The following is a 20,311-nucleotide window of genomic DNA, read 5'->3' as shown; positions in this document are numbered from 1 at the left end:
AGAAACACTACATCTGCTGGAAGAGAAAGTTAGTAAAAACCTCGAAGACATAGGGGTAGGCAGAGAGTTCATAAACAAAAACCAAACTGCACGGGAAATGCTTCAAAGAATCAACAACTGGGATCTCATCTTACTGAAAAGTTTTTGCACATCTAAAGAAATCACCAACACAGTAAAAAGAAAACCCACAAATCTGGAAAAAATTTAGCCAACTGTCCCTATCTAGAACATATAAAGAATTTGAAAACATCAGCCCCCCTAAATTCAAAGACCCGATCCAAAAATTGGTATCTGAGATGAATGCACACTTTTCAGATGAAGAAATACAAATGGCAAGTAAATACATGAAAAAATGTTCAACATCATTAGTCATTCATGAAATGCAAATTAAAACAACACTGAGATTCCATCTCACCCCAATAAGAATGGCTATCATCAAGAAATCAACAAATAACAAATGCTGGTGAGGCTGTGGAGAAAAAAGAACACTTCTCCACTCTTGGTGGGAGTATAGCCTGGTGAAACCACTGTAGATATCAGTTTGGAGTTTCCTCAGTAAACTAGGATTAGAGGTCCCATTCAACCCAACTATTTCCCTTTTGGGTACTTTTCCAGAAGAATTAAAAAATGTATCACAGCGATATATGTGCACCCATGTTTATAGCAGCACAGTTTGTCATAGCTAAATTCTGGAAGCAAACCAAATGCCTGCCAACTGAGGAATGGATAAAAAGTTGTAGTGTTTTTATATAATGTATTATTACTCAGCTATAAAGAAAGATAAACTTGAGGATTTTATAGGTAAATGGACACAACTAGAGTCCATACTCATAAGTGAAATAAATCAGACCCGCATGTGTAAACACTGGATGTTCTCACTAGTGTAAGAGCCTGAAAGAATAAAATCTGAAAGGTACAATATATATTGTGAAAGGGAAAGAAACTGCTCAAAAGGAAAGACTAATGGGAGGATGGAACAGAAAGAAGGGAAAAATATGTATGTATGTATGTTTGTAGCTATCTATCTACTCACACACATAGGATAGTTAAGAGGTTTGTGTTACTGACTTCTATTGCTTTATTGAAAGGAACAGTTGATGTTTAATTGTTTGATCAATCTTATATGACTATATTTGTTTATCTGAGTAACCAGTTTGAAGATATCAATAGGTAATACAACAACCATTGTTAATTTCCTATCACCTTGTCTGAAATTCTGTATTACTTGTATTGTTTGTGTTATTTTGTAAATGTATGTGTGTTTGTTAATAGGTTTTCATTCTTTTATCTCTAAAAGAAAAAAAAAGGATGAAGGGGTGAGGGCTCTGCACAGTGAACTCAGAATCAACAAAAGAGGAAAGGAGAAAAAAAGCAAAAATAAATGTACACTGTGGTCTAGAAGACACAAGGGAGGATACTGTGAGGAGTCACGCTCACCAATAATGTCTGTTTGATATTTCATAGGTTACACATGAGGAAGAATTGAATCTAAGATGCAAAAAACCAGCAAAATGCATCACACACACACACACACACACACACACACACACTTGATCACTCTGCATAGGGAGGGTTCCATCTGAGATGCGCCCGTGACCAGCCATGGCGACTGCTGTGAAGATGTGGCCATCACCTGCATGACTTCCAGGTGTTTCTCCCTGCAAGGCGGGAAGGGCTCCTCACGTCAGCGTCTCTCTTGTGGTCACCCTGTGGACCGGAGCAGCTGGCCCTTCCGGCATCTGTGCGGCTGCTGGGGTGCTGCCTGCTGTGGGCAGAGGCAGCAGGATGTCGCCCGCAGTCCTCAGCCTGCTGTGTCCTGGTGAGTCCCACTGGGAACATGGGCTGTGGAGCTCCTGGTGGGCATACTGGCCTGGGGCCTGGCTCTGCCCAGCGGAGCCCTGTCTCTGGGTGGTGGGTGTGGGTGCTGAGTTGGCCTTCACTGCGCAGGGTCTGCTGCAGAGACTCACAGGCCACCGGGGGAGGAGGGGCTGGGAGCAGGCTCTGTGAGGACTGCTCCGTCGGTCATGAATCTGTCTCTACGGGGTTCTTGTTGGTCCAGAGGACCTGGGCACAGACGGGTGAGTCTGTCCGCAAACAGAAAGTGTCCCTGCGATGGGAGGGCGGGTACAGTGTGTGGGCCGGTAACTGACTCCGAGAACACCTGTGGGTGGATCACATGTGGCTGGCACAGCGGGGCCCTGGAAGCACGGCCCCGTCTGTCCCCAGGACCCTCCCAGCCACTCTGTAACTACCAGTGTTAGAGTTTGTCTTCCACCCTCCTGCTGGGGATAGCAGTGATTTACACACCACCGCCTCAGGATGAGCGTATCCCACGCTGACTTCGTACCTACTCTCCCAGGGAGTCCTCTACTTTCGGATGCTTTGCGTTATGCACTAACATTCTTTTGTATCAGTGCATATTAATTACACAGAACGGTAGGTTTCATTTTTGCAGACTTCTGCACACACACAGCACACTTTAATCACACCCCCTCTCTTCCACCCTTCTCTCCCCTGCCACTCCCAATCCCCAGCCTCTTCTCTGACAGACCCCTTTCTTTTTTCTTCTAATCTCTCTTTTACAAAATTTTTCTACATTCTTCATACAAGGGGAAACACGTGCTGTTTGGCTTCATGACTCTGGCTGATGTCACCTAACATAACCGTCTCCTGTCCATCAATTTTCCTGCGGTTGATCCGATTTCATTCTCCTAGGGCTGAATACCTTTTGTGATGCACCTTACATTTTCTTTCTCCAGCCAACTCAATGTAGTTTTGATTTTCATTTCCATGATAGCTTAGATGTTGGACATTTTTTCATACATTTATTGACTATTTGCACTTCTATACTCATCCTTTTGAGAAGAAGTGCAAATAGTTTCTTTACAATTTATTGATTGAGTTTCATTATTTTTGCTGTTTTTAAATTTTTTTACTACCTGGATATTAATCCTCTGCCCAAGGAGTAGTGGGCAGATCTCTTCTCCCTCTGTGTAGGCTGTCTCTTCACTCATTTTTCTTTCCATTGTCGTGCAGCAGCTTTTCATCGAATGCAATTCCCTTTGTCAGTTCTTGCTATTGTATCCTATGCCGTCAATGTCTCATTCAGGGAGTCTTTGCCTGTGCCTAGGACTTCAAATGTTTCCCCCATGTCTCCTTGCAGCCCTATCAGTGTTTCAGATCTTAAACCTGGGTCTTTAATTCATATGGCTGATTGTGTACAAGGTGAGTGACGCAGATCTACTTTCTGTCTTATACGCACGGACATCAGTTTTCCAGCTGCATTAGATGAGGAGACTGCCTTTTCTCCAATGCGTAGTTTTGGGCAGCTCTGTCAAGAATCCGATGGCTGTGGTTGCATGGGTTTTGCTCTGTGTCCTCTGCTCTGTTCCATGGGTCCATGTGCCTGCGCCTGCGCCAGTACCAGTGCCGCGCTGTTTTTGTTGCCATGTATTTGTGCTGCATCTGAGATCAGGCATTGTGATGTTTCCTGCTTGATTCTTTTTGTTCAGGGTTGCTTTGAGTATTCTGGGTCCATTTGTTTCCATGGGTTTTAGGATAATTTCTGGTTCCGTGGAGAACATTCTTTGTAATTTGATGGGGTTGCATTGAATCTATAGATTGCTTTTAGCAACATGGCCGTTTTAACAACATTAATTTGCCAGTCTATAATCAGGAGCGATCTTTCCCTCCTCTGGTGTCTCATTGTTTTCTTTTTTCAGGGTTCTGTGCTTTTCACTGCACAGGTGCTGCCCCCTACCCTCAGGTTAGGCTTCTTCCCATTTTCCTTTTGCACATGGAATTGAAATGGAGTTGCTTCTTTGGTGAAATTTTCGTTCTTAGCTCATCTTTGATGTAGAGAGATGAAAGACCCTGATTCCATTTCTTTGATGTTGACTTTGGGTCCCACCCCTTTACTGAATTTCTTAGCAGATCTAAAGTCTCCTGTGATATTCTTGGAGTCCTCTAGGTAAAGGATCGCAGCATCAGCAGTAACACCCTTGTCTTTCGACTTGAAGGACTCTAGCACTCCGTGAAGACAGGCCTGCTGGTGATGAGCTCCTTCACCTGACTTCCTGAGAAAGCTTTCATTTTCCTTCTACTTCTGCAGGACACCTTGTGGAGTGCACCATTCCTGTAGGCAGCTTTTCCTCTAGGCAGTTTGATACCATCCCACTCCCTCCTGGCTTCCAACGTTTCTGCAGAGGCGCCAGTTGAGCCCCTTCCATGCTGTCTGCTTCTCTGGCTGTGCTCAGGGTCTTATTTGCCTTGGATCTGCCAATGATTTGGTTCTCTTGTTTTGCTCAAAGGTATTGATGTGCTTTGAGTGCATATTTACATTTTTCTACAGGTTTGCAAAGTGTTGTGTGATTTCTTTACATGAGCTTTCTGCTCCTTTCTATTCTGTACTTCCTCTTAAACTCCAAAGACGACATTCACCGTCTTCATGCTAGTCCATAGCTCTTGTAATTTCATTCTCTTCACCTTTTTGTTTCTTTTACCTCTTCTGATTAGACAATCGAGCACAGTGATTCTTGTTTGATCAAATATACTGTTAAAGACTTCTACTAAGTTTTCTCATATTAGTTATTGTGTACTTCATCTGCAGTTTCTTTTTATTGTTTCTATTTATTTGGCAAACTTCTTCAGTTGTTCAAAAATTGATTATAAAAATCTAATCTTCTATCATATATTCTTCTGGTTCCATGAACTTCTTAAGGATGTTATTTTGAATTCCTTAGCAGTCAATTCACAGACCTACTTTTCTTCTTGATCTTTCACTAGAGATTTATTAATTTTGTTAGTTAATGTTGGGAGCCCCTGGAGTTGGTTGTTGGTCATGTGTGCGAGGGTGGAGCAGAGCCAGAGTGCCTCAGGTGGTCAAGCTACCTCAGTATTGAAAGAAGTATCCTGCTTGGACAATTACAGTCGTTAGTTGCTAGGCAACATTATCTCTCCTGATACTAACTTTGCAAGAGTATGCAATAAAGGCTCCTACTGTTGAAGTCAGTCCTTGTGCTCATCAGGCAAGCGGTAACTCCACCTGACCCCGGCTATCCTCTCTTGTCTTTATTTTCTAAATCCTCTCATCGTTTTCTCCTGGGGATCACAGAGAGACCACTGAGTCCCAGAAGTTAAATTTCATTTTCCTGATTTTCCATAATCCATAGGAGCTTACACTGACACTTGCACATTTGAGGAGACGGCACCTCTTCTGGCTCCTGTGGGTGTTCTTTGGGGGAGGTGGACCCATTCATTCTGGCCCTGGATTCTAGAAGGAACCTGGTTGTGACCTTGTTCAGGAAGACCCTGGTGTCACATTTTCCAGCTGGACTGGGTTTCTTCCTGTTCCCTGAGGTCAATGGTCTTGTTGCATGGTCCAGTGAGGTCACTGGCTGGACTCACCTTCGGGTACAACAATATGATGAGTTCTGTGCTTGTCCCGGCTGGACAGGGCTGGCAGGTTGTGCCTGGCTGCGTGGTGCTGTTGTCTTGAATCTGCATTGTGTTTCTTGCAATGTTGATCTGCTACCTGTTTTCTCTGGAGCAATTCATTCGTATCTGAATACAGACGAACTACCAGGATTCGTGCACAGGGCACTGCAAGCTCCACATACATCTTTGTGCTTCAACCAGCACAAAATGGTCCAACCCTGTTATTCCTCCCCAGGTTTCCATGACAGCCTCTCACAAAGGGACCCAGAATAGTGGAGAAGCCAAATGCCAGCTTTCAGCTCCCCCCTCCCAAAGCAGAGACCATAGAACCAGGGCATCCCTGCACCCACAGCACCACGCTGGCCAGGGGCGGGGCTCATGACCACAAGACTCACCCCTCTCGTTCTGTCGCGGTGTTGCTCAGCTCTGTGGCCCTGGGGCTGTCTCAGCCCACCCCTGAGGCCTGGGACATTGACAGCAGTATACTCACTGCGTGTGTGCAGCTGTGTTTCTGAGTGGGTGATCGTGAACCAGAGCGCTCTTGCTCCACACTCTTACTGCTGTCTCTCCTCAGCTGGCGTTGTTACCTCATTTGCATGGGCCTTCCCTTCTGTTCCATCTAAGCTGGCCTGTTTTGGGTAACTGACTCTGCAGGACCAAACCTACTAAGCGTGCGTTGTTCAGGACTTGCTGAAAATTCTCAGGTTACACACTTTGTTGTGTGAAGACAGGCTGTGTCTGTGTGGTAGGGGTCTCCATGTAGCCTCAGCACCACTAATATGGAAAGGAGCCTTGGCTCAGGAAGAGGAGGAGGAGGAGGAGGCTGAGCCCTGGGATGCGGGGACCCCTCACATTTGCTCTCTAAACCTGTGCCTCCTTCTCCCCAGGATGTCCTGACAAGCTCTCCCCGTCTGCCTGGCCAGGCCCCATGGTTCCACAAGGACAGCGTGTGGTTCTCTAATAAGACTCACTTCATAGATTTGGCACATTCAAGCTCTACAAGGAAGATGGATCTCACATCCCAGAGGTTGAGGACAGAACATTCCAGAAGGACGTCCTCTTGGGTCTGGGACTCCAGCACACGCAGGGTCCTACAGATGTTCCACTTCTTTTCTTCATTCTCCTCATGGATTCTCAGCACTCAGTGACCCTCTGGTCCTCATAATTGCAGGTCAGGGAGCTTGTGTCCTGAATGGCAGCTCATTGCCCCGCCTTCTTCTTTCCAGAGTTTTCTAGAACCAGCATCATGCAGGGCCCAATAAGAGCAATCAGAACAATCTCAGGTGTTTAGGGAAGGAGGATTCAGGATAGCAAATTGTGTACGGTGCTAGGCAGAGCAGCTGCTCCAAAATGATGTCACATTCTGACCCTGGAGCTGCGGGTGCTTGTGTCATAGGACAGTAGATTCCGGTGGCAGAGGAGGAATTCAGGGAGTTTCTGAGCTGCCCTGGAGGTGGGAGACTTCCTGGGTTATCCACAAGGGCCCACAGGAGAGAGGAGGAGGGAGGGGAGAGAGGGCCAGAGCAGGAGAGCCCGAGACCCCACCAGCTGCCGCAGCTCTGAGGGGGAGCAGGGCCTGTGAGCCAAGGACACAGGGGCATCTGGACGTGGCAGAGGAAAGGCAGTGGATTCTCCCCGGAGCCCTAGGAGCAAGGAGGCAGTGTGGCCAGCGCAGCACAGCCCGGACTTCTGACTGCAGAGCCAGAGTGAGCACAGCTGTGCTATTTTAAGCAACAATCCTGAGGCAGTTTGTTACAGCAGGCCTGGAAACTCACCCAGGTTTCCAGAACAAGGCCCGGTGAGGAAGCTGAACATGAGAAGCCAGGTAGCCTCAGGCTCAGGAAGGGCGGAAGCCACCACCAGGCTGGGAGGGGTGGAGCTCCTGGATCCAGCCTCAGGGCCGCCCCCTAGAGGCTGGGACCAGCCATGGAGAAGGCAAAGATGAGGCAATGGACCCCGCCAGGAACTACTCAGCCCACCTGTGTGTGTATGCAGAACTCCTGACGCACTGAATCTGTGTTGGGCCACGCTCTTTCTCACTCCAGACTGACAGCCCAGGGGCACAGTGGAAGGACCTTAAGAGAGAGAGAGACACATTCCTGGACATGGTCACTCCACAGGGCCCAGCTGCATGCCTCCTGCTAGTCCCCAGAGGATGCAGGACTGCGCAGGACAGTGACACATGCACACCTGAGTTTACAGCACTGGGGTGGATGGCGGCCAGGCTCTGGTGATGCCTGGGTGCCCATCAGCAAGGGAATGGATAGAGAAAGTGTGACCTGTATGTATACTCCCTGGAATACTACTCAGCCATAAAGAATGGAAACACCTCAGGTGTGGGAAAGTGGATGGAACTGGAATCCGCCATGTTATGTGAAATTCTGCAGACTGAGAAAGTTAACATCTTACGGCTTCTTTTATACGAGAAACTTAGAAATACGTACACTAATAAAGAAATAATTTACTGAAGGAGAGAAGACAGGAAACCAGGAGGGACATCTCCTGATATGTGGGAGGGGCTGCCTAAGGCAAGGGGAGCACAAGCTGTGTCCAGCCTGGGAAACTTAGAGTGACCCTGTCTCAAAATTTTAAAAAATTTAAAAGGTTCGAGCAAAACAAAGGATGGGTAGAAGGAAATAGGGAGATGGAACTTTTGCGAATGGGAAGGGGTCCAGAGACCTAGGATGGAAGGGAAGAGAAGTGAAGAGATTTCAGATGGCAGGCACTTGTACCAGATTCCACAATGCGTGCAATCCCTGAATGTCATAAATGTGAGGTGAAAATAATAACAACTGTGGAAATGGGGACAGGTGATTAGAGACAGAGAAAGATGGGTGGGGAGGGAAGAGGAGTAAAAGAATCCAGACCTGTTGAGTCCTCTACCCTGTGATGAGTGCAGACTTCGTGTACAGCAACCGTGTTTTAATCAAAGAGAAACCCTGGAGATGCAGCTTTCTGTGAAGCGCTGGGTTCAACCCCCAGTACCACAATCAATCGATCAATCAATCAATCAAAAGATGTGGAAAGAGACAAGCAGCAGGGAGGAGGAGAGGGAGAAGCAGGGCTGAGATTAAGATGTGTTATGTTCCTGTGCCCCTTCCAAAGCGAACCCGCCATCCCGTAATACTGGCATCCTGCACTGCCCTGCTGTCCTGCACACAGAGCTCTTCCTGTGTGGGGTCTCCCACACCTTCCCACAGGGATCTGCGCGCTTCCTCTTCCTGCATGGTTCCGCGGTTCTCACTGCCCGCTGGACAGATCTGAGCCCCTTTGCCTGCCCACAGTGCTCTTTCCCCGTGGCACCTGCTGACCTCTGCGACCCAACTAGATGGACTTTCTAGTCCTGTTGGAAGCTGTATCAAGTGCCTCGTGATTCAAAATACCGACCCTGGGCTCACTCTTGCCATGTCCTCCTCCTTCTGCCCCAAATGCTGCTTTCCAAAGTCTTCTCTCACCAAGTTCGTTTCTGTGATTTCTGAGATTTCAAGGCCAAGGTCTTCTGCACTGACAGACACTTTCTGACCTCATGGTTGAGGTCACCCCGTCTTTGATTGCCTAGCTCCCCACTGCTGCACACACCTCACCCTGCCGTTCATCCTCCACCATGTTCCCCTCCAGACTGTAAGCTCCCAAGTCCCGGGGAGTCCCTGGGAACCACAATCCCATCAAAGTATGCGGGTCTCACCCTACTTCAGGGATCAGCAAAACAGGAGGATTCTTGCTGTGCAGACTAGAAATGCTTGTGGGTGCTGGAGAAACATCTGTAGGTCGCTATCCCTGCTGTCTTTATGCCCTTGTGGTCGTCTGTTGAAACATCATGTTCTACACCATAAATACATACAGGTTTGTCAATTTTTTAAAAATAATTTTTAAAAGAGTAATAAGAAAATAGCAAGTGTTTGTATAATGTGACCATGGATTTGAGTTAATTTTCACCATTCCACATAGTGCTTTGGTTGCATGCTATTTTCAAAAAGCACTCCATTCCGTGGGAAGCACCTGCAGCCTTTGTCCAATCTGAAGCGACTACAAGTAACACTTCGTTTCGGATTCCATCTCTTGTCTCCTTCTCTCCAAGTCCTCTCTCATGACAACTTTGCACTTTATGGAGCCTTATTGTGTCTCTTAAAATTGGCTCATCTGTTCTTCCTCTCTAAGATTGTCATCATTTTGTACGCTGTTTGCATTTGCATACAAACCTTGGAATTTATTTGAGTAAGCCCGGGGGATTTGAAACATTGTCATTTGACACATTGCCACATGTCTTCTTCAGAAATACCAGATTCTTCTCCATGTGCACAAACATTTTCCTACATAAATCTCCACCTTGTATTTCTGCTTGTCACAGACAACGTCCCCATGCTCGGGGTAAGGACATACAGGAATAAAGGGTGGATCTTTCTGGATAACTCTGGAAGGACACAAGAGCACAAGAAATTAATTTAATATAATTCCACTTGCTGATAGTTGATGTAATTTCTTGTGCAGTGGAGACTGTGTTTGGAGACTCCAGTGGGGAGATGGAAGGGAGGGGAGCGGAAGGGGAAGTAAAAAGAATTAAGGTACAAATTCCCTATGATGAACATGATTGTTGTGTATACATAAATTGTACCAATAAATTTAATTAAATTAAAAAAAGAATTAAGATGCAATAGATATATGTGCCAATTCCCCATGTAGAATGTATTTTGTTGCTGTCTTTTATCTGCTTGTTTGGTTATTTTTTGCACATACATCAAGAGAAACCTGGAGAGAGGTCAGATTTCCATGTGGTCGATCTTGCCGTGTCATCAGTGGTCACGTGTAGTCAGATCCTTTCCCCAAACTACTATTTCATTCCTCTCCCCAAACCCTCACCTCACCCAGTGCTCAGGCTGAAGCTGCACTCAGAGACCACATCTGGCTGGGGGGAGCAGGCCCTGGAGGCCAGGGAGCTCAGGTCCAGCTCTAGGCCGAGTCCTGCCATGGAACCATGAGAGCCCACGAGTATCCCAGCAGCTGGCAGGCTTGAGAGCTGAGAAGAGCCAGCATTTCAGTGAGGATCCCAAGTCCAGCAAAGCCTGGGGTCCCCTTGGAAGCAGTCAGGAGTGGGGGAGTACCTTCTTCCTCTGCTGGTTCCATTGGAAAATTCTTAGCAGACCTCAACTGACTGGGAGGACACTATGCACTCCTTGGTCTCCCAAGTCCAGTGGTCATTTCCTGCATCCTCACAGACACAAGCTGTGTTAAAGTGACAAACTGGACATCCCAGAGCCCAGTCAAGGTGGCACATAAAAGTAACCACCACGGAGATGCAGCACTGCTGGAGGCAGGAATGCAAAGCTGGAGAGAGAACAAGATAAGGTGACCTAGAGATGTATGCAGAGAGAATAAAGCAGGAAGGAGACATAGAAGCAGAAGAACACACAAAAATGTGCAAGATTGAGAGTAGGCGCTCTGTTCAGACACTGAGGAATAGTGAAGGATTGGGAGGTGCCATCCACCAATTCTCTGTCCGTTTCTCTTCTGTTCTCTCTCCCAGGTTTTAGCCCAAACTCTTATTCTCCATCCAGGCAGGAAACATGGTGGTCTGTAGAGACTCCATCGGAATGGCGCCCAGAAACACATTCATCATATTCGTTTTGTCCCAGGATGGAGAGCTGAGAGCTCCAGCAGCTCCCCCTTGCTTTGGAGAGGGGCATCCTGGGAGTGTTTACCATTAGAATTTCCTTTTTCTGTCTCAGCTTTGGGAACTTTGGCAAAGCCAGTTCCCTTCAGGAATCCCTGGCATTATTTCAAAGTTCAGGCTGTGGGCAGTGGTGACAGAAGAGAGAAGCAGGACAACCCGAGCTTCTCTGTCTGCTAAACTGAGGTTCTCCACCTGCTGCATGGGAGCTCTCTAACACCAAGGAGACGGCTGCTGCAACCCGAGAACAAAGCCCAGGGTTTCCCAATCTCTGAGCTCCCCCAGAACCCTGTCTTCCAGGCAAGGTGTCCCTGGAGTCCCAGCTATGTCATCCTCAGCTCCCCACCAGCTCCCCGGGGCGGCTCTGTGAGATCCCAACATCACTGCAGTTTAGCAGCCCAGGAACAAAGCCCGGTTCTTACTTGCTGCTCCAGGAAACAGTGAATGCTCAGTGCTTCTCTTTCCTGCTCCTAACATGTCTTTCTTCAGCTCACCTTCCTCCCAGACTTCCTGGGGCTCCTGCAGGTCCTTGGTAGGTGGGCTGAGGCTGTAATGAGCAAGGAGCTGATCTGGGCTACGGAGCAGGGAAAGATCTAGTCCTCCAATGCAAACCATGTCACCTCTCAGCAGTCTCTGTCTAAGTGATTCAAGAATCCACAGAGAAAAACAATAGTAATCAAGTCATCTTGATTTAAACAATCATTCTATACATATTCTGAGAAAAGAGGCAAGCCATCGGCCTAGGAAAAAAGGTGCGGCGGCACCCACAGCAGTAAATGCAAACTGACATCAAAGCAGCGTCTGCAAAACTCACAGGAGAAAGTGCTGTCTCACAGGTAGGCAAGGGTAAAGTCTTATTCAGCCATGGAGCCTCTCAGCTGCTGATTCAGGAGGGCTTTCTAGGAGGTGTGAATGCTCCAACTGGAACTGAAATAACGTCACTTGCATGTAAGGAAACTGCAGGGGAACTGTCTAGGGCCTTGTGGTCACTTTTTCCGTTTGTTGATTTGGGAAGTGTCAGAGCTCACCGACGGATCCCCGTTGGTGTAAAGACAGTTCTAGCTGCACAGAGTGGTGCACACCTGTGATCCCAGCTCTCTGGGAGGCTGAGACAGGAGGACCTCAAGTTCCAGCCCATTCTGGGCAACTCAGTGATTCAGGGAGGCCCTGTCTCAAAAATGAAAACAGCTAGAGAAGTTGCTCAGTGTGAAGGCCCTGGGTTCAGTCCCCAGTGCCGTAAAGATGGGGAAGGAGAAGGAGAGAGGACAGAGAGAGACAGAGGGTTAAGTAAATACTCTCAGCCGGTGAGTCCCAGAGGCAACTCCTAGATCCAGAACCGGCCAGGCTGCGCAGCTCTGACTGACGCCCAGTGAGGAATCCTCTGCCTGTGCGGTGCCCACTTGCATTCTACCCCGGGCCCTGCCCTTCCATGTGGGTCTAGATTTAAGGATGGATTTGGACATCACCGTGCTCTGGTTTGAGCCTCAGTCTCCCCTGCGCCCCCAGGCAGCCAGGTTGGAGTCTGCAGGAGGGGCCTCTCCTCCTTCCTGTGGAGGAACACCCAGCATCCTGGGGAGGGACGGTGACCTCCCACTTCCTGTGCGGCACTGACTCACGAGTGTGGGTCCTCACTGTGCACCCCAGCAGGAGGCCAGGTGGAGCAGCCGGGTTGGCCCGATGGCACCCAGGGACCCCGCCCTCCTCTGCCTCGGTGAGTCCCGAGGTGGGAGTGGGCTCGAGGGGGGCACAGGGACCCCACAGCCAAGGCCGCTCCTAACACCAGGGCTCTGAGGCTGCCCAGGGAACCCGGTCCCTTCGCGGAGAGCTGGGCTTTCCAGATGCTGTCCCTGACCAAGGCCAGGTGAGCGCGTAAACCCCGACTGCTGCCCAGAACTGCAGTGGCTCCCGGGTTCTCACAAAAGAGAGGAGGGGTGTTTGGGTGTTGGAAACAGAGGTGCATGCCAAGACTGGAGCTGTGCGAGAAAAAGTGTGTGTTTTATGTGTGTGTGTATTATAAGCGTGTGCTATAAGTGTGTGTGTGCGTGTGTTCACTCTGCGCGTCACGCCCCAGGGGGATCTCCCTGAGACTCACGCTGGGGCTCAGGGCGCTCATCACCGCCTCTCTTGCAGTGCTCTGCCTGGCACGCACGGTTCTGGTTCCGGGTCCTGTTCTGGCACAGGAAGGTGAGTGCAGGAGTCCCAGCCCCCTCGCCCTGTGCCGCACCTGGACAGCGGCATGGGAAGGTCTCCCAGCCCCCTCGCCCACTGCCCGCCCGCTCCTTGTCCCCGCCGTGTCCCCCGCAGCCTCCACCTCTGCTCGCTGTGAGCCGTCGGGATCTTGGGTGCGCACAGCTCTGAGGGTGAGGAAGTCAGGCCTCGCCTTTGCCCAGCGTCCTTCCCTGTGTCCTTCTGTTTGTCTGCACCTCCTTCTGCTGGGTCTACTCGCTTCACTTACGCAGAGGCCGCCTTAGTCCCACCCTGCGTATTCTACCACAGAGCCAGGGACCGAGGAGTACTAAGGAAAGGCCTAAGAAAAACTAAAATGTGCACCAAGGAGTACTAAGGTGAGCACTGAGGAGTACTAAGGTTCTCCTGTATATTCCGTCCCCCAGCTCCTGTGATGTGAGCCCCATGTCCATCCGTGTCTTCTCTTTTCTGGTATCTTCTACAGACTGTACCTCTGCCTGTTTGTGTGTTTAACTACAGCAGTTTCTCTGCCTCTTACAGCTCACTCCTTGGGGTCTATTCAGCTCAGCTCGCCCGCTTCCTTCCCCAGGCTACCGGCTGTGTCTCCTCTTCCCATGAACAATCTGCCCCCTTGGGCCCTGATCTTGGCCCACAGTGGCCTTAACTTAGTTTCTCCTTCATTCATTGCCCTTTATCAACTTCAGGCCTTATCCCACAGCCCCTCCACCCTGCTGTTCCCATTGCTAGGAAAACTCCTACACACCCTCCGTGAGCCCCACATCAGCCTAGACCCAAGCTGTGCATACAGCTTTAGCCCACAGCCCGTACATCTGCCCCTGAGTGTGTGTGTGGGAGGTAATCATTATTTTAATGGTACCAATTTATGGGTACAGTGTGAGAATCTAATTGTGCACACTTGGGCGATGATCACGTTCTGGTTGCTGAAGTCTCCATCTCCTTAAACAGTTTTCAGATATCTGATGAGCACGTGGTGACACACACATTTATCAGGTGTCCAAGATGGTTCTGTGCATGCACCTGCACACACTGATCAGCCAGGGTCACCACGTTTCCATCTCCTCACTGTGTCTAGGTGCTCAGAGCCTTCTAGCTCTTTCCACTAAGTCACCCATGAAATATGCGATGGGGCATCACAAACTCTCCTCGCCCCACTGAGCATTGAGCACAGAACGTGTCACCGCTGTCCAGCTGGGTTCCGGGCTCCTTACCCAGCCTTGCTCAGGCCTTCCTCCCGCCCCTCCCCTGGTGACCGCTGTTCCACCTGCAGATCAGCTTCTTAGCAGGCACACGTGACACACAGCACAGACAATGGCCCACACCTCTAATCCCAACGCTCTGGGGAGCGAAGGCAGGGCAACTGCAAGTTAAAGCCCAGCCTGGGCAATTTAGCAAGACCCTGTCTGAAAGCCAAATAACTGATGAAAAAGGCTGGGGATGTGGGAAGGTCCTGGACTCAACGCCACAAAAATAACCATGCTTGCTGGTGTGCTGCTTCCACGGTAAGCCTTACCTGGTCACAGTAACGGGGATTAATATTGCAATGTCCGCATCTCGCCCTTACAACCGCTTGCTAGCTCTGTTCAGCTTCGGCTTCCTGCGCCCCGGCAGCAGTGGGCTCCTTTGTCTAGCGGCCACCCCAACGTCATGGGAGTTTGGCCCCATCTCAGACCTCTGCTACCACCCAGGGGTGACAGCCCAAGTTTCCCCAGACCTTTTCCATCGCTGGAGACAGCCGTCCCTGTGGGAAGCACGTGCTGCCCACAGTGCGCCCAGAGCCCGGAGCCCCAGAGCCAGCTGCCAGACCCGGGCAGCGCGTGGGCATGCTGTGCTGAGTGGTGCTCAGGACAGGAGCGCTGGCCACTGCTTCCGGCCCTTGGTCACGCCCTTCCCCTCACAGGGCAGCAGGTGAGCCCCTGCCTCGGCCCTGCTCAAGGGATCCAGCAGGTTTTGCATGACCCTCCTGGCCAGCCTGTGTCAGGGCCAGCACCAAGGACAGGCGTCTGCCACCTGCAGGCTCAGCTGCTCCCGACTTCATTTCCCTGCCCTAGGGAACCACAGGCAGGAAGCTGCCAGCACCTCGGGGTTCCCAGGCCAACACGCCTGTCCTAGGTCCCTGTTGAGCTCTTGCAGGTCCCAGAACACCCACCTCCCGTGAGCTTTCCCTTGCTGCACTCTCTTGCCTCAAGGTACAGAGCCATGCTGAGCACTGAGCTGAGCTCAGGGTCTGGCTGAGACGCCCCGGCTTCCAGGCCTGCCTGCCCGTCTTCACCTCAAGGTCTGGATGTGGTTTCCAAAGCCTCAGCTCTCACTTTAGCACAGAGCAGAACGGGTGAGGGTGAGGGTCACCGTGGAAGCAACCGCTCACAAGCAGCCCTCTCGGGGGGTCAGGGGCAGCAGGGGTGGAAGGAGGGGACAGCCAGTGACAGCTTCTTGGGGTGCAGTGTCTCCCAGAGGAGACAAAAGCAGAACTAAACCAAGTGGTTCCTTGCACATGGACCAAAAGCACACTGAGCCGTGTGCTTTAAATGGTTAACTTTATACTACATGAAATTTACCTCAATGAAGAAACACATGAAGGAATTTAGTTCCCCAAAAAGCTATAGACAAGCTGGGCATGGTGGCACATACCTATCATTCCAGCACTTAGGAGGCTGATGCAGGAGGAGGCACAGCAGGTTTGAGGCCAGCCTTGGCTCCGTGATGAGTTCAAGGCCTGCCTGAACTATATAGTGAAACCCTGTCTCAAAAAACCAGGTAAATAAATACATAAGTAGATAAATTTTATTTTGTATGTATTTTATGTATAAAAACACCAAAAGCTGTTTTTCACGAGGAAATGATGACAGGCCTTCCACGCTGTCACTGATTTGTGGCCCCCACAGAGAAGCAAGGAAGTGGTCTGACGTGGTGGCCAGCTGAGTCTGCTCTCTTTCCCCAGAGGAACTCCCCATTCCCTCCATATCCGCGGTGCCGGGGCCCGTGGTTCCCTGGAACGCGTCCGTGAGGATCCTGTGCGGGGGGACACCAGAGGCCTTCCTGTACCAACTGTTGGTCCCCGCGAACTCCACACTCACGGTGGTGGACAAGCAACTGGGATTTCAGCAGCAGGCGGAGTTTGTCATCAGCAGGGTGGACGCCAGCACTGCCAGGCAGTATTGGTGCCGGTACCGGAGAGGGCTCCGCTGGTCCGAGCAGAGCAAGGCCCTGGGACTGGTGGTGACCGGTAAGGGACTTCGGGCTCCACCTCACCCTGGCTTCCCCTCTTGTGTCTGATAGACTTCATTCTAGACCAGTGGTGTGGATTTAGTGTTCATTTTTATAGGAACGTCTTTGTACTCCATAGTGATCCCCTTCATCACCGGGTGTTGGTGCATGTCCACAACAACCTCAATTCTTTCTATGTTTCCTTCTTCCCTTCCTCTCCCGTATCTCTTGGTCTCCTTCTTTGCAAAAGATCTCTTTCCCTGTTCTGCTGCCTATCTTTCATTTTGTTCTTTATTTTATTTATACCTTGGGTTGCTCGTATATTTCAGTCATGTCGGACTTATTTCAGTGGAACAGCTTTAGTTTTACAAAAGCTTTACAGGACCCCAGAAAGCATCCCTGTCCGGTGCCTGCAGCTCCTGTTACTGGCAGTGTGTCACTCGCTCCTCACCACGGATGAGTCCTTCTTCGCTAACATCATGCGCTACATCCCTCCCCGTGCTCCTCTCGGCCATCACAGGCCTTTTGACTTCATCGCAACAATCCTGAAGGGTCACTGGTCACAGATCCTCTAGGTTTCTCCACTCCTAGACATAGGGCACGGGTCATTGCCATAGAGATCCCTACGCCCCATCAGTGCCACAGACTATGCACATGGGCATGGCTGTGGACACTGGCTTAGGGCCCCTGGCGAACATGACAAAAGTTCAGTTACAACTCTGTATCAGTTAGGGAAAGTGTCTTAGGCTGGGTACTGTGACACATGCCTGTAATCCCAGACTCAGGAGGATGAGGCAGGAGGATCATGAGTTGGAGGCCAGACTGGGGTACATAGCAAGGCTCTACCTTGAAAAGAACGAAAGAAAAGAAATAAAGTCTTGCTGACAGCTTGCTGCCTTCTCTTCCAGGCTTGTACAGCAAACCCTTCCTCTCCATGGATCAGCACTCAGCAGTCATACCAGGAGAGAACGTCTCCTTCCACTGTCATTCAGCACACACTCCATTTGATCGATTTGCCCTGGCCAAGGAGGGAGATACCTCCTTGCCACTGCACCAGCATGAGGGGCACCAGGGCAACTTCACCCTGGGCCCTGTGAACCGCAGCTTCACAGGGAAGTACATCTGCTATGGTTGGCACAGCAGCAGCCCCCAGCTCTGGTCTGCACCCAGTGATGGCCTGGAGCTTGTTATTGCAGGTAGGTGCATCCCAGCACCCAGCAGGGCCCTGGAGCTTGTTATCGCAGGTAGGTGCATCCTAGCCCAGGTGCTCCATGAGTCCTGTTCCCAGGCTTTCCTAAGAAGCAAAGAGAAGGCAGTGAAGTATCACCCAGACTTCAAGAAAAGCGCTTCTTGTTTGCCCCACACTCATGCTCTACATCTTTGCTGGTGTCCCCCAGAGAGGATCCTTTCAAAGCATGTGAGTTTTTCTTTTTTTCCTGTACGGGGGACAGGGCTTTGACACTGAGTTACATCCCTCACCGTTTATCTATCTATCTATCTAGCTAGCTAGCTAGCTAGCTATCCAGCTATCCACCCATTTATTTATTGATTTATTTAAAGTGTCTTGCTAAATCTTTAAGTTGTCCAGGCTTGGCTCAAACATGTAGTCCTCCTGCCTCAGCCTCCCAGAGTGCTGGAATCACAGATGTGCACCACCACACATACAGTCTATTGAAAAGGCAAGGCCATCACTCAGCATCTCACCTTGGGGATCCTTGTTGAAACCACAGATGCTAGACATGACCTCACCAACTCACCTCTTTTCCACAAGCTGGAGATGCTCAGAATAACCTTCAGGTCTAGAGTCCATCGTGAGTATTTGCCTGGAAAGGACTCTGATGAGTGGAATCGTGAGCCTATGTTTATATTGCTCTGCTTAGAGGGAGAGGATGAAATGTGCTGCAGAAGGTAGAGCTGCTGGTGACTATGAAGGGAGCCCCCTGACCTCTCACACTCGCCTTTCCAGTGCTGGCCAATCAGGCCACGAGCTAAGCGTGTGGCAGCTACAGACCATAACATCGCAGTGTTAGAAGACTAAAGCAGGAGGATCACAAATCAAGGCCAGCTGGGCACCTCAGCAAGAACCTGTCTCAACATCTTAAAGAGGCATGGGGTATAGCTCAGGGTAGAACACCCTTGAGTTTGATAGCCACTAATCAATGGATAGATAGACCAACATCAACTGGTAGAATGATATTTTCAATTGATTGTGCAGGGTCAGTTGGGCATTCACCCAGAAGGAGTGGAAACGATTGAATGGGAAAATCAATTCCCAGTGGACTGGAGACCTAGTCATGAAATGGAAACTATTTCCAGGCAGACAGAGGAGGACCATGCTGACACTGTGGGATATGATTTTTTTAGCAAGATACAGTATCTACCTGCCTAAAGGAAAAGACTGGGAAATTCAACCAAATTAAAGAATCTACACCTGTCCAAAGAAACCATAAAAAAGTTAAAAATGTATTTATAGTACTTATGACAGACTAAGTAAGAAAAATGGTGAAGATAATCTCAAAAATTCCCATAAATTAAACCTATTGGCAAAAGGAGGTGACCTGCAGCCATCAGGGGGTTGTCCTAGGACCAGCCACACTAGGAGATGCTCCTTCACTTTGATTTTAGTTTATGTAGCCAGGAGCAAGGGCACATAGCTGTAATCTTAGCACTCTGTGAGGCTGAGGCAGGACGATCCTAAATTCAAAGTGAGCCTGGGCAACTGAGAGAGACCCTGTTTCAAAAATAAAAGGATTGGGGATGTAGCTCAGTGCAAAGGTCAATCCTTGTACTTGGGGTACGGTACTCTGAAAATCCATGTACTGCCCCCACACCAAATAGCAAGTCATTCCAGATTTGCAACCATTTCCTGTACTAAGCTCAGTGATGAGTTGCACATTTAGTCTGAGAAATTCCATAAGGCCCTCTTGCCTGGTCCCTCCCGTGTGGTCACCCAGCAGTGGACTCCCTTTGGGGACAGAAAGGGCAGCCAACCCCGTATGGAGCAAACTTTCTGGGTAGTTGATTTTTGCTCGCATTTCCACCTTCAGGACAAGAAAAGTTCTTCCTCCCCACCCCCTTCCTTCCTTTCTTTTTCTTTCTTTTTGAAAAACGAGGTTTATCTGGCTCGTGCCTCCTCACTGCTCCCAAAACTTCAGCTGGAAGTGCAGACAGAAGAACACGCAAACCCCCCACACAAACGTGTTTCTCGGGAGACAAGAACAACTTTGATCAGCATATTAGTGGATGCTTCCTATCGACCCCAGGAATGCAAATTGAAACTGTGGTGAGCAAGCTCTGCGTGCTCTTTGGTTTAAACCACTAAAACCCCATCTGTGGTGACAGAGAGAGCACAGTACCAGCATATGCAGCGGGGAGACTGACGCAAAGTGACAGAATCTCGGTAAAGATCGCCTGGCCCAGCCTGGAGCCATGTGCATATCCTGCAGCCCAGGGATTCTGGGGTCAGGAAACTGCAGCCCCTGGCCAGCTCTCTTTCTCTCTTTCCTTCCTTCTTTCTTTCTTTGCCTCCCTTTTCCCACCTTCCCTTCCTTCCATAACCTGTCTTTCTTCATGTCTTTCATCTGCCTGTCTATGTAGTGCTATCACATAATTCTTTCTTTTTTTTTTATTTTAAAAATGAAAGGAGGAAAACATTAACAGACAGAACCTTTTACAAAATAGCAAAAGAACAGTACAGACAATAGAGTTACAAACAAAGTGGTAGGAAATTAACAATGCTTGTTGTATTACATATTGATATCTTCAAATTGGTTTCTCATGAAAACACATAGAGACATG

The 20,311-nt window shown here is 49.4% G+C and overlaps 2 protein-coding genes across 4 annotated transcripts in view; both read left to right on the top strand.

Annotated features, from left to right (window-relative positions):
- The window catches only part of LOC102010643 (leukocyte immunoglobulin-like receptor subfamily A member 3), a 109,651-nt gene that overhangs the window by 61,567 nt on the left and 27,773 nt on the right, over positions 1-20,311 (top strand).
- LOC102025736 (immunoglobulin alpha Fc receptor-like) overlaps positions 12,605-20,311 on the top strand; it is a 19,774-nt gene continuing 12,067 nt past the window's right edge. Inside the window, exons 1-5 of one of the 3 annotated variants that reach the window (XM_013509282.1) lie at positions 12,605-12,812; positions 13,232-13,285; positions 16,248-16,532; positions 17,422-17,709; positions 17,802-17,930. In XM_013509282.1, the coding sequence (XP_013364736.1) occupies positions 12,779-12,812; positions 13,232-13,285; positions 16,248-16,532; positions 17,422-17,709; positions 17,802-17,930 (790 nt within the window). In that variant the 5' untranslated portion in view covers positions 12,605-12,778. Of the gene's footprint in view, positions 12,813-13,231; positions 13,286-16,247; positions 16,533-17,421; positions 17,710-17,801; positions 17,931-19,626; positions 19,797-20,311 lie in introns of all 3 variants that reach the window. The other 2 variants (XM_013509281.1, XM_013509283.1) reach the window with 2 other exon arrangements.

Source organism: Chinchilla lanigera, unplaced genomic scaffold, assembly GCF_000276665.1.
Source record: "Chinchilla lanigera isolate Chin_1 unplaced genomic scaffold, ChiLan1.0 scaffold00166, whole genome shotgun sequence".
Classification (NCBI taxonomy): Eukaryota; Metazoa; Chordata; class Mammalia; order Rodentia; family Chinchillidae; genus Chinchilla; species Chinchilla lanigera.
The sequence above is the reverse complement of the archived record's forward strand: the minus strand, read 5'-3'. Positions and strand labels throughout refer to the sequence as shown.